Consider the following 15,796-nt stretch of genomic DNA (forward strand, 5'->3'; position numbering starts at 1 on the left):
CTTATATTTTTAACCCACGTAGAAATAGCTTTTATTTTGTTATTTTTGTTCATACAGTAAACCTCCACCAAGTCGCTGTTCATTATTTCCAACTCACCTATTCACATTTTTCTGTGGAACCTATCTTCAGCTATTTGCTGAAAAATTCAAAATTATTGTGTTTGTACGTTTGTGCTCTTTCTGCAACCATCTAAGATACCACACGATAGCTCCAAAGCCCTGGCTGATAGGAAAATAATATTTGGTGTCAAGGAACTATTCGTGAAATGACATATCTCGAAGGAGATATTTGTATGACAGGCAGTTTAACCTGGGTTGTTGGTGGAAGTTAAAGTGGTTCTTTGACATATGGAGACACGCACGCTTTTATTTTTTTAAATGAAATCATCTGTGAGCCATTTATTTTTAAGGGTAATGTTGTAAGATGAGTTTGAAATAAAATTGTATTGGGATCATAACTTGTGGTATAGACTTGATTTAAACTATTAAGGCAATTATAAACCTTTTTAGGGGTGTCAATTACTCACAGTTTTTCGCTATTACTTTTACTATATTTTCATTGTCACGTGTAGATTTTAATGATTTTATATCTTTCACAGGCTGATTTTTTTTTTTTTTAGTAGTCACAAGAGAGGTCAGAAAAGTAAAGTAATGAAAGCAAATATAATTAAGCTATCGCTAAATTGGCAACACTGCACTAGCACCTTTTAGTGCGTTTTAATGTTAGACTTGTTTGTTGCCCCCCTTGGTGCAGTTTAGTCGGGCAGGTGTAAATACAGCAAACGCTCCTGTGGTTTGGCTCGCATATGAGTGCATTCATTTCAACTCTAAATGGCTTTGGAGCTGGCACCTCTTTTGTATGCTGTGATACAGTGTGTGCGCGCAATAGCACAATAATAATAGCGATACCATCTGCAGCAAACAGGATGAAGTGTTGTTGATACAGTATGTTGGCACCACGCGCAGAAATCGTTATGGTGGCGTAACTACAGGTGGCATGTTAATAGATTAGACCTGGGATTTAATGGACACGTCTTCTGTTGAGCATGTTCGCAGTTAGCACCACCAGTATGCATACGACATCTGATAGCAACATCTTTTCACGATGAGAATGAAGATAATGTGCTCAAGTCATGCTTTTGTAGCCTGCTCGGTTCATTCATTCATTCATCTTCCGTTCCGCTTATCCTCACTAGGGTCGGAAAATGATCATGAAAATGATCAGTTATCAGCAAATGCCATTTTTGTTCCATTTTGTATTTGTGCTTCCTTAGTTGCTCGGTACACGCTAGTCCGTACAGCAAATCCTCTTCCTGTTCACATCCTTGTGACCAGGGGCACCACAAATGTGTGAAATGATGAGTCTCATGACTATCACAGGCCCTAGAAAATAGTATTTTCAATTTGTGGCATTGGCGTTCTGGCACCCAAAGTGATATTTTTTTCACAGGGCCCCAAATCCCTGGTGGCAACCCTGCTTGTAACCAATAACAAAAAACTGCGATGTCACGTGGTTTGATGTGATGCATTTTGGTAGGCTTTGAGTGAGCACGTATCGTACCGGGGCAGACACGGGCATGGTTTACAAACCCATCAACTGATTCAAACCAGGCAAAGTGAAATACAGGTGTGAAAGCACCCTTAGGCATTTTATTTTATGCCTTTTTAAAAGCCCAAACATAAGACACTGACACACACCAACAGTTGATTTTCATTAACAGTTGCCATTTGCTTGGTTTCCACAATTTATCTGCAAAATACTGAGTTTAACATGCAGAGCTACAACTCACAGACCTTCCTTGAACTAACCATGTGACCATCACAAAATAGTACTAGTAAAATTCTGTGCAGTGAACATTTATTACTTTCCACACAATTTCTTATCAAAATTGATTTTCAGAGCTTGAGCAATAACGCCTTCCCTCACCATTTTCTTTACCTCCACCGCTCATATCGCTGTTCCGTCTCTGTCCTCGACCCTCCTGTTCCTCCTCCCCATCTCTCCCACGTCGGGCTATGGCTTTTATGGCCGCCTTGGGAATCACAAGACTGTGGATGACGATGGGATGGTGTGGTAATGGGAGTGAGGGACAACGCGGCGAGCGGGTGGATGGATGTAGAGCTCCAAGCCTGATGGGAAGATCGAAGTTCGGCAGAAAAGCGGTGGGAGGTTGCGGGGGTGGGGGGGTCTTTTAGGTCGCTGCACTCAAAGCCAGTGATTACCAGCCATTGTGCCATGAGACATCATCAGATGTGCCGTGGGAAATGATCTATTTTCACTTAATTAGTCCAAAATTTATTATTGATATACCACTATACTTGCTGTATCTTCATTCATCTATCTATGCCAGTGACGCATATTGACTTGCAGAACAATTAAACGTTCTTTCACTTTGATAATAGGTACATAATTAACCTGTGTATCCACTTGTATGGAATTTTTTTTTGGGTGGTGTTCTTTGAGATTTTTCTCATGTACAATTTGTGCCTTGACTCAGTAATGGTCGAGAAACATCGCTCTAAGCAATCATGAATAACGCAATGGTACAATAAAGGCTTGTCATCTTTCTGGAAATGTTATTTTTTAATGGTCCTCATTAGCCAGGGGGTGTTTTTCTTCATTTTGTCTTTTTTCATCAAAATTTGACAGCCTTACATATTAGTATTATTATGTTATTTAGTTTATTCATACTTACAATATCCCTAACATGTTGCTTAACTGATTATTTCATGATGAATATAACCGCCATAACGGCATGCCAACAGTGTGGTCCTCATTGGAATAAAGTGCCATTACCCCCCACCCTCCGTCCATTAATGTAAAACACCCTTCTGATAAATTGTCCATTGTGACAGGAACATGATTACACGAGGCCACGGCTGCGGACCGTTCAGCGGACAGACAGAACGACATGTCACCTCTAAGAGGGCTTTGACTAAATGTCCGTGTCTTCACTAAGGCCCGCTTCTTTAATCATGATGTCGGATGGTGATGATTAGCTTCCTGTGTGTGTGTGTTGTACACCCAACTCACTTAGTGTTAATAATCAGCCCTAGGAGATAATACCCGTCGGCTAATCCAGCTCTAATCTAAAGCACATTGTTACATTTTATATGAAATTTAATTCATCAGGACATTGCATATGTGTGTGTGTGGGGGGGGGGGGGGGTATTGTGTGTGTAGGTGTAAAATCTGGCAGTATTTCATATTCTAGGAGAAAAGGATGAGAGGTGATTGCATCTAAATCCCTAAACTAGGTTAAACAACAGTCTGAGAAGGGCACTGATGATGTTTCTCCTTCTCGTACGGGTCACAACTCGCGACGGGGGGAAGGGATTACTAAAGCTTCATTTCATCACTCTCAAAAATCTGTAATAGTAACAAGAAGAGGGATTAGGATTCATTACCACACTCCATGTGCAGGCATCTATTAAGGATGACGGCTCGCCAACACAATCAGTTTTGTTATCAAGCAGAAGGCGCGTGAGGAGACGAGTTTAGTCTCAGTACAATGTCGCTTCATTGGACTCAGTGAGGTGAAGCAGGTCCAGAGCGATGTGTGCGCTTATTGGTGCTTTTTGTACACTTTTTCCCTGTCGGGAAACTATAGAGTCTGTGTAAAATTATATAACATGAAATTCCAAGCACAATTTAGAATCATCAAAACTATCTTTTTTTCTTAATGTAGCTACATATTAAATCTAACTATCAATGTTAATTGTGTTTCATTTCAGAATTAAATACTGCCCCAAATTAAACCACTATATTTGCTAAGTGTATATCCATCCATTCATTTTCTGAACCGCTTCTCCTCACTAGGGTCGCGGGCGTGCTGGAGCCTATCCCAGCTATCATCGGGCAGGAGGCGGGGTAAACCCTAAACTGGTTGCCAGCCAATCGCAGGGCACATACAAACAAACAACCATTCACACTCACAGTCACACCTACGGCCAATTAATGCATGTTTTTGGGATGTGGGAGGAAACTGGAGTGCCCGGAGAAAACCGGAGTGCCCGGAGAAAACCCACGCAGGCATGGGGAGAACATGCAAACTCCACAGAGGCGGGGACGGGGATTGAACCCGGGTCCTCAGAACTGTGAGGCTGACGCTCTAACCTGTCGGCCACCGATGCCTGTTTGTACAACGGCATCTGGAATTTTTAAGATACCCAAAGGCTTCTTTTTTTAAAGCAATGAGAAGAAATAAAATGTGTTTTTAGAATTGTGAGGGAGTAATCAATGTTAAAGACCCTATAAAGTAATTTCCTGTTTTGTTTGTAAATACATTAAATATTTTGACGATAAGTGCTAAAAACGTGCAAAGAAAATAATGTAGTATTGAATTGTTGAGCTACTGTATAGCATTAAACTCTTTTTTTACGCACACAGTTGTCTGGATATTTTTGGGCGGGGCTTAATACAAGCCCAAGTGCGTACTTGGGCTGTTCCTGCATTAGACCGGACCAGCAGACCGACTTTGGGTCGGTCCAGCACTCCACTGCCTCCCTCCGTGCGCCAGGCGTACATCCACACAACAGAGACATTTAAGGGAAAGTTAACTGTTTATTACATGGGCTAGGGAGCTTGCTAGAACAGCGGCGGGGTCATCTAGTACGTCAGCCCCTCGCTCTGTGTTGTTGTGTGTGAGTCCCCACATAACAGAGACACTTGAGGGAAAGTTAAGGGTGTAACCCGCCTCTCGCCCAAAGTCAGCTGGGAAAGGCTCCAGCACACCTGCGACCCGAGTGAGGATAAGCGGTACAGAGAACGGACGGATGGATAATTACACATGTGAACCCGCACAACAGGCTCACCAGGCAGAGATTATGAATTCACTTTGACACGTGGATTCGCCCACATTTAACAGAAATGCTGATATCTGTTTCATGAGTCAAACACAACGTGAGTTCTACCAACTAACATCTTTATCTTGAGTGCTGTGCGTACATTGCGGATCGCTTTTTCTCCCTGCTCCTTTACAACTCCCTTTGTTCTGCTCTGGTGTCTGATTAGTCCAACCTCGGGCTGAAATGGAACGAACATCTTTGAGTTGCAAATATATCTCGGTTCGGTCCTCATTATACTTATCTACTAGTCAAAGACGTTTTTTTAAAAGTGTGTACTGGTTAAATAAAAAGACAGTTTTAATATGCTGCTCCATCTTTTAGGAAAATAAATACAATGACCTGACGCTGACCTCATTGAACATGTTTTTTTTTTTTTTTTTAAGTTCTAAGCAGAAACATTTGGCTGTACTGTAGATGTTTTACTTAATATATTTGGTTAGATTTTTCTGCTCATTGTTTTACTGATACTTGCAGACATTACATATATGTGTGTTATTTGTTTGTGGAATGCTTGTTCTGTCTATAACTTTACAAATACTGGTGTCAGCCACCACATTCTTGCAAGAGAGAGTTCCATTTTCAATGTTATCTTATCTCCCAATTAAAGGAAGGTAAAAGAAATGAATGAAATTGTCTGTAAATTGTACTTTCCTGTGTGATTTTGTCTATGGTACCACAGTAAAATTCTATTTTTGGAGGACTTATGAAATCACTGTGGTATTGAATTGCTCTGTCAATAGCATTTATCTTCACGCTCGGATGCACTTTGGCGAGCGCTGTATGCCGGTACTCTGAGATTATTGTGGTTACCCTTGATCTATTGATTTCCTGCCATTGTATACTACTCTTCTATATTCATGGGTGTGTGCTCAGTTCTCCCTCTTGCTCTTCGCTCCTTGCAGAGATCATGAACGGGGGCCTTTACGTTGACCAGAACAAATTCCTGTGCCATGCAGACACCATCCATTGGCGTGACATCATCAAAAAACCCCAGGCGGAGCTACTGGTGGTGCCATCCAACAACAGCAACCTTGGATGTGAGTATCACACAAGCGTGGAAGCCAGTGGATGACAATGACACTTTTTAGAGGTGATCCACATGCCAAGCCACAGTAGGCTCATAGCTGTTTAGTCATCGTGTCTGCCTACCGGTCAACAAGGGGGGAAATCACATGGTGTTAGATCAGCATGTGAATGTCTGTGCTGTGGCCGCTGTGCAGTGAGGCCCATGGAGCTGCTGTCTCACTGTGCTCTTTTTAAGCCTCAACCAATCTGACAGCTGCTCGTGAAGGTTCTGCTGGTGCTGCTGCCCCTTGTCTGCAGGCCCTCCGGTCCGCTGGTCCCTCTTCTTTACACACAATGGGCATTTCTGTCTGGCGGACATTCAATGTCAGAAGAAGTGGCTCCTCATGGCGCGTTTTTGGATGAGCCTCTCTGCTCATTTCAAGGGAAGAAGTTTATAATGTTAGATCAAACCCATCAGGATGAGCACGAAGGACAGCTGCAGTGCCAAACATTGAGCATGCAACAAGGGTTGAGGGGGGTTTACTTGAACTTGAGTTCACGTGACAAAAACGCCTGATGTCTTTTCGTTTTAAGCATACTGCTGTTGACTCTTAAAATCTGCAGGGAGCTGCGTATCATGCAAAGTTGCCAACTTAACGCTGGTTTAGGAAGACACTTTTAGAGTGTGACAAAAAAGAGTTTGGTTGATGTGATAGTCACTAATGAAGGAGGAGGATGCAGAAAAGCAACAAAGACTAGAGGAGGCGGGCAAAAAATGACAATAGTATGTGGGAGTTGAGGTTGCCAAATTGGGGGTGCTTGGCAGGCAGTGTTTAGAATGTACTGTACATTACCAGCCCTGCAAAGGGAGTGGGCCTGGTGACAGTCTGCTCGCTCTGTTCCCCTTACTCTGTTATTAACGCCAGTCAATTAAACCTTGATGACGGCAGATGCGTAGTCCAACTTGCCAGCAGAACCATGGAAGAGCATGGCCTGGCTAGTCATCCCCATAGAGACTTTGAGTGTGTTGTTACTGTGCTATTTTAACAGAAGTAACTGTTAACTGTGAGTCTTCTTTCTTTTTGTGTGTTTTTACGTTATACAGGCAGACGCTGTGATCGCTCGTGTAACGGACGGTGCTGGGGTCCTCAGGACGACCAGTGTCAATCCTGTGAGTATGCAACCAAGCAAAATGCCTTTTGGGGTAATATTCACTTCCCTGCTTTAGTTAAGATAATGTGGTTGGATGAAGCAAAGTTAAATATTTTCAGTTTAATCTTTCTCAGTTCAAGCAACCCCTTAAAGTGAATGAGGAGCCATTTTAGATTAGACGCGGGGTCTGCAACCATAAATACTCAAAGAGCCATCTGGACTTCTTTCCACAGAAAAAAACACCAGGAGTCACAAAACCCTTGACATCTAAAGTTGATCCCCACTTTAATAACACTGCATATTTGTTTTTGATGTTTGTTTGTTTTTTTAGCTGTATATATATATTTTTTAAAAAAACTATAGTGTGTTGCATTTATGAAATCAATGAACTGCAACGGAGAAGACACATTTTTATTTCAAAAACATTTTCAACTGAAATAAATATGCTTGGTTGTAAATTACTTTCAAATAAAATAAATAAAATAAAAAGCCAATGTCTGTTTGAGCCCTCCTCATCTTCATGAAATAAAGTCAAACTTAAATTTTTGACCAGCAGCGAACCAAAAATGCAGAACAGAAATGCATCATTATAACACCACAGCATGTGGAGGATGCATTGAGATTTCAACTTGAATTAAAAATGACTATTTCACTTAACAATGTAAAATATAGATGAGCAAAATAATAGCCAATTCTAAAAATTGACCTGGTTAATGTGATTTTTGCTCCTGAACCTCAGCATATAGCGTCGGAACATCAGGGCTGTAGATGTCACCTTTATTTTCACAAAGTCACTTTGAGCCACAGCAGAAGGATGAAAGAGCCACATGTGGCTCTGGAGCTGTGGATTGCAGACACTTGGATTAGATTATTTTAATCTACAGTTTGCAATGATTTATTCTGATACTTTCCTTGGCATCACAGAATGATTAGAAAAAAATGAGGCAAAAAAAAAAAAAAATTGTGACAAATCAAGGTATTAGTCTCAAACGCAGTGGGCGTGTCTGTTGAATGTGCTGAAACCGCGCTCCACTCAACTGTCAACTGTCAATCAAATACCACTACTACGACCTGAAAAAATGGTTGCAACTTCATCTAGCAACTTTTTTTATGCCTACACATTCCTAGATGTTTGAGCCACAAGAGCCAGAGTTCAATTCTGAACCAGAAGACACTGACCTACCTGAGAATCAGTCGTTCGTCTTAGTCTGAAGCAGAATGCTATTTTCTTTCTTCCCATTTACAGTATAAACCTAACGTTAGCCACTTAAAGGTGGGCTAGCAGTAAACCGTCAACGTATTTTGTCACTTCATCAGATTGTTTTCTCAAGTTCATATATAGTGGGGAAGGGGGACATGTCACTGGGCAACAGTTTTAGCCACGCCCCCCACCCCAAAAAATCAGGAACACAGAAATGGTGAAAAACACTTTAACGCTATATTTCAACAATTAGTTCTCAGTCTTTTCCTATGTTTGCAGCAATTTTCTTAAAACATGTTTAATGTATTTGGAAGCAAAACAATTTAGGCTATTAACTTTACAGGGACTTTAATTGAATGTGAAGAAGCTTAGTTTATAATGTCGAATCCAGAGTATATTTTTAAGTCATTTTAAATTTGTATATTATATAACTATAATTGGGAAGAACAAGTCATATAGTTACAGGAGACAGAAGGCATAGCGACAAATAACACATAATAGCACCTGTTTCAGGAAATGAGCAGCACAGTTGGATATTAATCTTCTGATGAAAACACTTGTTTTACACACACCTGTGCAGCGGATCGGCAGGGTTCCGTCACACCAGAACTTTAATTTCAAGGCAGAATCAGTGAAGCTCCACGCTGCCGCACAAAGCAGCGAGCTTCCGAGCACGACTGTAATTTTCAGAAGATAAGCGGCTTGTTCAAGGGCAAGAAACCACCGCCCTCATTTCAAAAGTTTTATTCAAGACTTTTGGTCATAGATGGACTCGACTGACCTTTTGCTTGTAAGGCCCCTAATTTGTATCTGCCTGAATGTAATATTATTGTACCATAAGTGTGTCGAGGGTGGTGATATTGTCTCTTTCTGTTTGAGTGTGTGCTTGTGTGTGTGTGTGTGTATGTGGCAGACCTTTAAAGTTCTTCTCTTTGCGGGCAGTGACGAAAACAGTGTGCGCAGAGCAGTGTGACGGTCGATGCTTTGGGCCGTACGTCAGCAACTGCTGCCATCGCGAGTGTGCTGGTGGCTGCTCGGGACCCAAGGACACAGACTGCTTCGTACGTGCACACAACCCGCTTACATCTTGAGCCCGTCCTTCTGCGTGTCCTCTCATGCGCGACATCTTTGTCATTTTCGAGAATGATTTACTTTGTTTACTTCATGATGCATTGTTTGTCATTTCACGAGGCGGTAAGAGTCTGCAGCGCCGGTGCTCTTCAAAGAGCAAATTGGTGATTCATTGGTCCAATTAATATCCCTCTTATCACCAAGAGTCGGTCCTGTTTGGACCATCACTACTCAGTACGCACTCGGAGGTGTGATATTGTAGCTGTAATTCACAGAAAGGCTCATCCAATTCAATTACTGCCGTTTTAGCCAGTGGCCACCAACAACAAAACAAAAGTTTTATGGCAAGACATTTCAGCATTTACATGGTGGCAGTGGATGGATGGCTCCAATTTGTCTCCAGTTTGTCTCCCATTTGCGGCTGGAAGCATGATTCTCACGTGTAAAAAATGAATTGCAGCTGTAATAATTTTTCATTCACAACAGCTTCTGTGAGAGAATTATGACCTTCCAGTGGCCTCCATAACTCCCCTTCCCACACGGGAGGTCTCACATGTATCCTCTAGTCTACACCCTAGCTTATGCTTTTTTTCTTCTTTTTCTTTTTTTTTTTTTTTTGCAGGCTTGCACCAATTTCAACAACAGTGGTGCATGTGTGACCCAGTGCCCTCAGCCAGTTGTGTATAATCCCACATCGTTCCAGCTGGAGCACAATCCTAGAGCGAAGTATACCTATGGAGCCTTTTGTGTCAAGAAATGCCCACGTATGTCCACTTTGTATCCTTACATCAGCAAGCATCTATAAAGAATCACAGACTCTGAGCTCACAGCAGCAAAACAACTGAACAAATGGTTCTACTCTAGGCTCTTAATAACTGAGAGGTGAAGTTTCACCAAGAACCAGAACTTTTTTTTTTTTGATCCAAGTAATTTTTTTTTTATCCAAAAATAGCAAAAACAAACAAATGTGAAGAGACATGACAGAGATACTGTATAATTGATCACAATTAATTGGATTCACTGTATGCCAAACATCCAATCTGGATGATAACTAAGATACATACATTCAAATTGCCCAAAAAGTTATTACCTAAACCAGTATTTTAGTCAACAAACATCATGGATTTTAATAACATGACATGAAATGAAATAACATGAAATGACCTCATGAAGAGGTCATTTCTCAACAAAAATTTTATGAGGACTTCCGTTGATAAAAACCTACAAGTCATGAAAAAAAATCTTTCTTCTTCTACTTGTAAGAGTGGTCATTAAGGCAGCTGTATTGGCTGGGTTTTCAAGACTTCCCTGTATTCGCCCACCTCGTTTAATTCCACCGAAGGGACGCTGAGGTCTTCCCAGATTCCAACATGTCCTCGGTGATGTCCTTTCTGTCTCTTCCTGGGTGGAAATGCCCACAACACCTCCGAGGTCAGCCTCCAGGAGGCACCCATTGGGTCACTAAAACTTGCTGCTCTCAATGTGGAAGAGCTTTGTTTCTGCTGACAAACCTTCACTTATCTCTATTGGTAAACCCAAACCAAGCCTGTTTTTCCCATTTTTGTCACTTGTACCTGCGACTGGGTCCTTTTCGGTCTCTGCCAGAGCTTATGACCATAGATAAAAGTAAGAAAGTAACTCATCTGGTAAATTGAGAGCATTGCCTTTAGGCTAAATTTGATTTCACCGTCTGTCAATCTCACACAACTCGAATAAAAAAACAGCGATACCTATTTTGACTCTTGCTACTCCCTCATGCAATCCCTGTGTTTCAAACAGAACCATGGCCTCAGATTTAGAGGAACTGATTGCCATCTTGGCACCTTCACACACTCAATAAAGCCATGCAGATCATCTGTGAATAGTAATATATCATATGTAGCGTATATGGGTTAAATTAAAAAAATAATTAATTTAGGAGAAAATAATAAGACGGAAGCGACACCTGTGTTACTTCCGTTTTAGCATAAGTTTATGTTTAATTGTTAAAATCAAACTCATTTTATCTAGTAAAGGGGACCCACGTCACTTTTTAGGTGGATAAAATTTAGGGAACGTGACGAGAAACCTTTTCATCAGTCTCGTAATCTGCAGGTTGCTACACCTTATGAAATTTTGAGCTCTAGATGACAGAGGTTTACTTAAACTCAGAACACACACAAAATACAACCAAGAGTGGAATTTTAAAGTACAACCCCAATTCCAATGAAGTTGGGACATTGTGTTAAACATAAATAAAAATAGAATACAATAATTTGCAAAACATGTTCAATCTATATTGAATTGAAGACACTACAAAGACAAGATATTTGATGTTCAAACTGATAAACATTATTTTTAGCAAATAATCATTAACCTAGAATTTTATGGCTGCAACATGTTCCAAAAAAGCCCGGACAGGGTCATGTTTACCACTGTGTTACATCACCTTTTCTTTTAACAACATTCAATAAATGTTTGGGAACTGAGGACACTAATTGTTTAAGCTTTGTAGTTGGAATTCTTTCCCATTCTTGCTTGATGTACAGCTTCAGCTGTTCAACAGTCCGGGGTCTCCGTTGTTGTATTTTATTTTATGCGCCACACATTTTCAATGGGAGACAGGTCTGGACTGCAGGCAGGCCAGTCTAGTACCCGCACTCCTTTACTACGAAGCCACGCTGTTGTAACACGTGCAGAATGTGGTTTCGCATTGTCTTGCTGAAATAAGCAGGAGCGTCCATGCAAAAGACGTTGCTTGGATGGCAGCATATGTTTCTCCAAAACCTGTATGTACCTTTCAGCATTAATGGTGGCTTCACAGATGTGTAAGTTACTCATGCCATTGACACAGCCCCATACCATCACAGATGCTGGCTTTTGAACTTTGCATCCATAACAGTCCGGATGGTTATTTTCCTCTTTGGCCAGGAGGACTCGGCATCCACAATTTCCCAAAACAATTTGAAATGTGGACTCGTCGGACCACAGAACACTTTTCCACTTTGCGTCAGTCCATCTTAGATGAGGTCGGGCCCATAGAAGCCGGCGCCGTTTCTGGGTGTTGTTGATAAATGGCTTTTGCTTTGCATAGTAGAGTTTGAAGTTGCACTTACAGATGCAGTGCCGAACTGTATTTACTGACATTGGTTTTCTGAAATGGTGATATCCTTGACACATTGATGTCGGTTTCTGATGCAGTGCCGCCTGAGGGATCGAACGTCACGGGCATTCAATGTTGGTTTTTGTGCTTGCTGCTTACATGCAGTGATTTCTCCAGATTCTCTGAACCTTTTGATGATATTATGGACCGTAGATGATGAAATCCCTAAATTCCTTGCAATTGTACGTTGAGGAACATAGTCCTTAAACTGTTCGACTAGTTTCTCACGCACTTGTTCGTAAAGAGGTGAACCTCACCCCATCTTTGCTTGTGAATGACTGTGCAATTCAGGGAAGCTCTTTTTATACCCAATCATGGCACCCACCTCTTCCCAATTAACCTGTTCCAAACAGGTGTTTGATGAGCATTCCTCAACTTCCTCAGTCTTTTTTGCCACCACCTGTCCCAGTTTTTTTGGAACGTGTTGCAGCCATAAAATTCTCAGTTAATGATTATTTGCTAAAAACAATAAAATTTATCAGTTTGAACATTAAATATCTTGTCTTTGTAGTGTATTCAATTAAATATAGGTTGAACATGATTGGCAAATCATTGTATTCTGTTTTTATTTGTTTAACACAACGTCCCAACTTCATTGGAATTGGGGTTGTACATTTAATGACATCGGCAAGGGATCTAGAGGGAAACACACAAAGGGGTCTAACTAAAGAAAGAAAATAACACTAATAATGATAAAAAGAAGGAAAATAGGCGTACGAAAAGGGAAATAGAACATCGTGCCAGAAGGCGGGAGTTAAGAGTTAAATACCCCAGAGGCGGGGCGTGGGCAAGAGGGATTGACGACCTGGAGAAGACCACACCCACCTGCTTGAATATAGACTACAAATTTGATAAAATGTGTTTAAAATAATATATTACTGTAAAATAACCTCAACTTGGTACTCTCTTTACTCGGAGGTCAAGCATATCAGACTGACTGTTTTTACTTTAGATTTGGAAAATCAACTGCTTATGGTTCAAATCACCTATCCTGAGCTAGAAAAGGTGCACTCTAACAACACCTGGAAAAATTAAAAACAGTTTGCTCTATCATAAAGTGATCTGAAGACAGGATGTTGCACATAAACCCACATCACGATTTTTACACGATTTTTACGACTATATAAATGTCTCAAACATAACGGGTATGTCTCAATCACATGCAACTGAGCAAAACAAATCCTTCTGCGCTGAATATGCAGAGTGGGGAGGCATGAATGTCATCAACAGAGTTCAAATGATTACCAAATGAGCGATCACTTCTCTACCCTTGCTGACCTTATCAACAGCAATATACTGTTTGAATTTATTGCAAATATGATCATCAGTTTCACACCATAAAGGCATCCATCCTTATTACTGTATGATAATGAATGCAAACATCTTCTGTGTGCTTATGTCAGATAACTTTGTGGTGGACCATAGCTCCTGTGTCCGAGCGTGTCCTAGCAACAAGATGGAAGTGGAGGAGAACCGAATCAAGATGTGCATTCCCTGCACAGACATCTGCCCTAAAGGTAATCAAAGGATGATCATGTCTTACTTGCGTTGCATATTGATTTCCTGCCTAGTTAGACAAACAAAGAAGCTATAGTGCAAATACTGTATATATTTATGTGTTTCGTCATGGTTGTAGACAGGAAGGAAGCAAATTTGTAGTAGACTCGTAAATGGTGTGTTGATGTGTTGTTGTTGTTTTTTTCGGGGGGGGGGGAGTACAATTGTAATGGGCTTTAACAAAGAGCACTGCTGAAATGAGACATTAAAATTTATATTTTTTCATACTTTAATAGGCCTATTTTCAATTTAACTGTTTTACTTTTCCAGGAAATTGAAACAATACAGTGCACAGCGGCCAATATAGCCGATTGTCCGTTACATTGAAGCACTTTTTATTTTATTATTATTATTTTTTTGAGGCCATATGCACCCATATTACTGTACAGTACAACATTATTGTTTTTTAGATTTTTTTTCCGTGGCCTAAAACGCCCAGTACAGTACAACGTTAATGTAAATAATTGTAAAAAAAGAAAAAAAAAAAGCTTGAAAATGTTGGAGAGTTTTTTATTTTTTTTATCCAAACTTACCACACCTGTGTCCTTGGTCATGGTGACATTATTGACGTACAGTACTTATCATAGGCAAGTCACTTTCATGAGCCACGAGGAATTAGTGTGCTTCCTAGTTCCAAATCCATTGCCAAAGGCAAACGGCTTGACAAAAAAAACCTGTTACTGTACCAAAAATAGCATGTTCCAGACTCCAAAGACTTTTGTGTTGCACTCCTCAGAGTTAACACTGCTTCCATGCCGATCTCTCTCTGCGCTGTGAGTCTATGTACAATAGACAATATATATCCATCACGACATGGCCGCCACGTCAATGCCCCACATTCAACATGGGCTCCACGTAGGCATGGGAGGCACGTCTTTTGGAAATTGATCTATTTTTTTGGGATATCTGTGACCCGGAAGTACCATTCTCTGCCTGCATTGCACCACAGCACCAGTGAACAACAGTGGCCTATTCTGGAACTAACAGACTTTGTCAATGGCAATTTAAGTGACAAATGGAAACTATTTTTGGACAGGGTTGTTCAGTCCAGACGGTCCGTTTTATCCAATATCCGTTTTATCCAATATCCGTTATATTGGGGTTCATTTTATCGGTATTCAACTGTACATACATTTTCATTGCCACAAGTTAAAATAACATATAGTACAGTAACTGTAATTTTTCTTTTCGTGTGGATCAGCTAGCTCACTTTCAACCAGCGCTCTAAATCCGCTGCAGATCCGAATACTACAGTCAAGACTGACGTATAGACACACTTAGTGTCCTCATGAGGAATCAATGGTGTTTTGTACAACAACTAAAGTACACCACCCATTGATTGCGTGAACATCGACTGTACAGCCAGACTGTGAAGGAAAGCAGGAAATAAAAAGAAATGTGCATTAGAATAATACATGCAGACAAAGGTGATGAGATTTTGAAATCATGGTTTGACACCTTACGTAGGTTTGGAAAAAATCAACATACTGTATCTGGGGAAAATAGAATCTCTGGTCCTCCTACTCTAAATGTCTGACAGCAAAAATTGGAAGCATTTAAATAGCTGACAATTCTGGTTTCTAAAAAGGTCACAACCAGGCTAATGTAGAAAACCCTTCTCCTCGCTCTAAATGTTAAGGTCTGCTGGGAACATAGTAAATAAATTTAAGTGTTTGAGACTTCCGGTGGCTCTAACTCTTTCAGTTTGATGTAACTAGACGAGATGGCCTGAGTGGTGTCTGCATCAATCCTGTCTCGAGACAAATCTGTTTTATACACGTTCTTCAGCGGCCTCCTTCACTCTTCTGCATTTGTTTGCT

At 40.7% G+C, this 15,796-nt stretch overlaps 1 protein-coding gene across 2 annotated transcripts in view; it reads left to right on the forward strand.

Annotated features, from left to right (window-relative positions):
- LOC133405123 (receptor tyrosine-protein kinase erbB-4-like) overlaps window positions 1–15,796 on the forward strand; it is a 199,175-nt gene that overhangs the window by 127,887 nt on the left and 55,492 nt on the right. For both annotated transcript variants that reach the window (XM_061681842.1, XM_061681933.1), the window contains exons 4-8: window positions 5,751–5,885; window positions 6,959–7,024; window positions 9,149–9,267; window positions 9,900–10,041; window positions 13,823–13,936. In XM_061681842.1, coding sequence (XP_061537826.1) covers window positions 5,751–5,885; window positions 6,959–7,024; window positions 9,149–9,267; window positions 9,900–10,041; window positions 13,823–13,936 — 576 coding nt within the window. The remainder of the gene's footprint in view (window positions 1–5,750; window positions 5,886–6,958; window positions 7,025–9,148; window positions 9,268–9,899; window positions 10,042–13,822; window positions 13,937–15,796) is intronic.

Source organism: Phycodurus eques, chromosome 1, assembly GCF_024500275.1.
Source record: "Phycodurus eques isolate BA_2022a chromosome 1, UOR_Pequ_1.1, whole genome shotgun sequence".
NCBI lineage: Eukaryota > Metazoa > Chordata > Actinopteri > Syngnathiformes > Syngnathidae > Phycodurus > Phycodurus eques.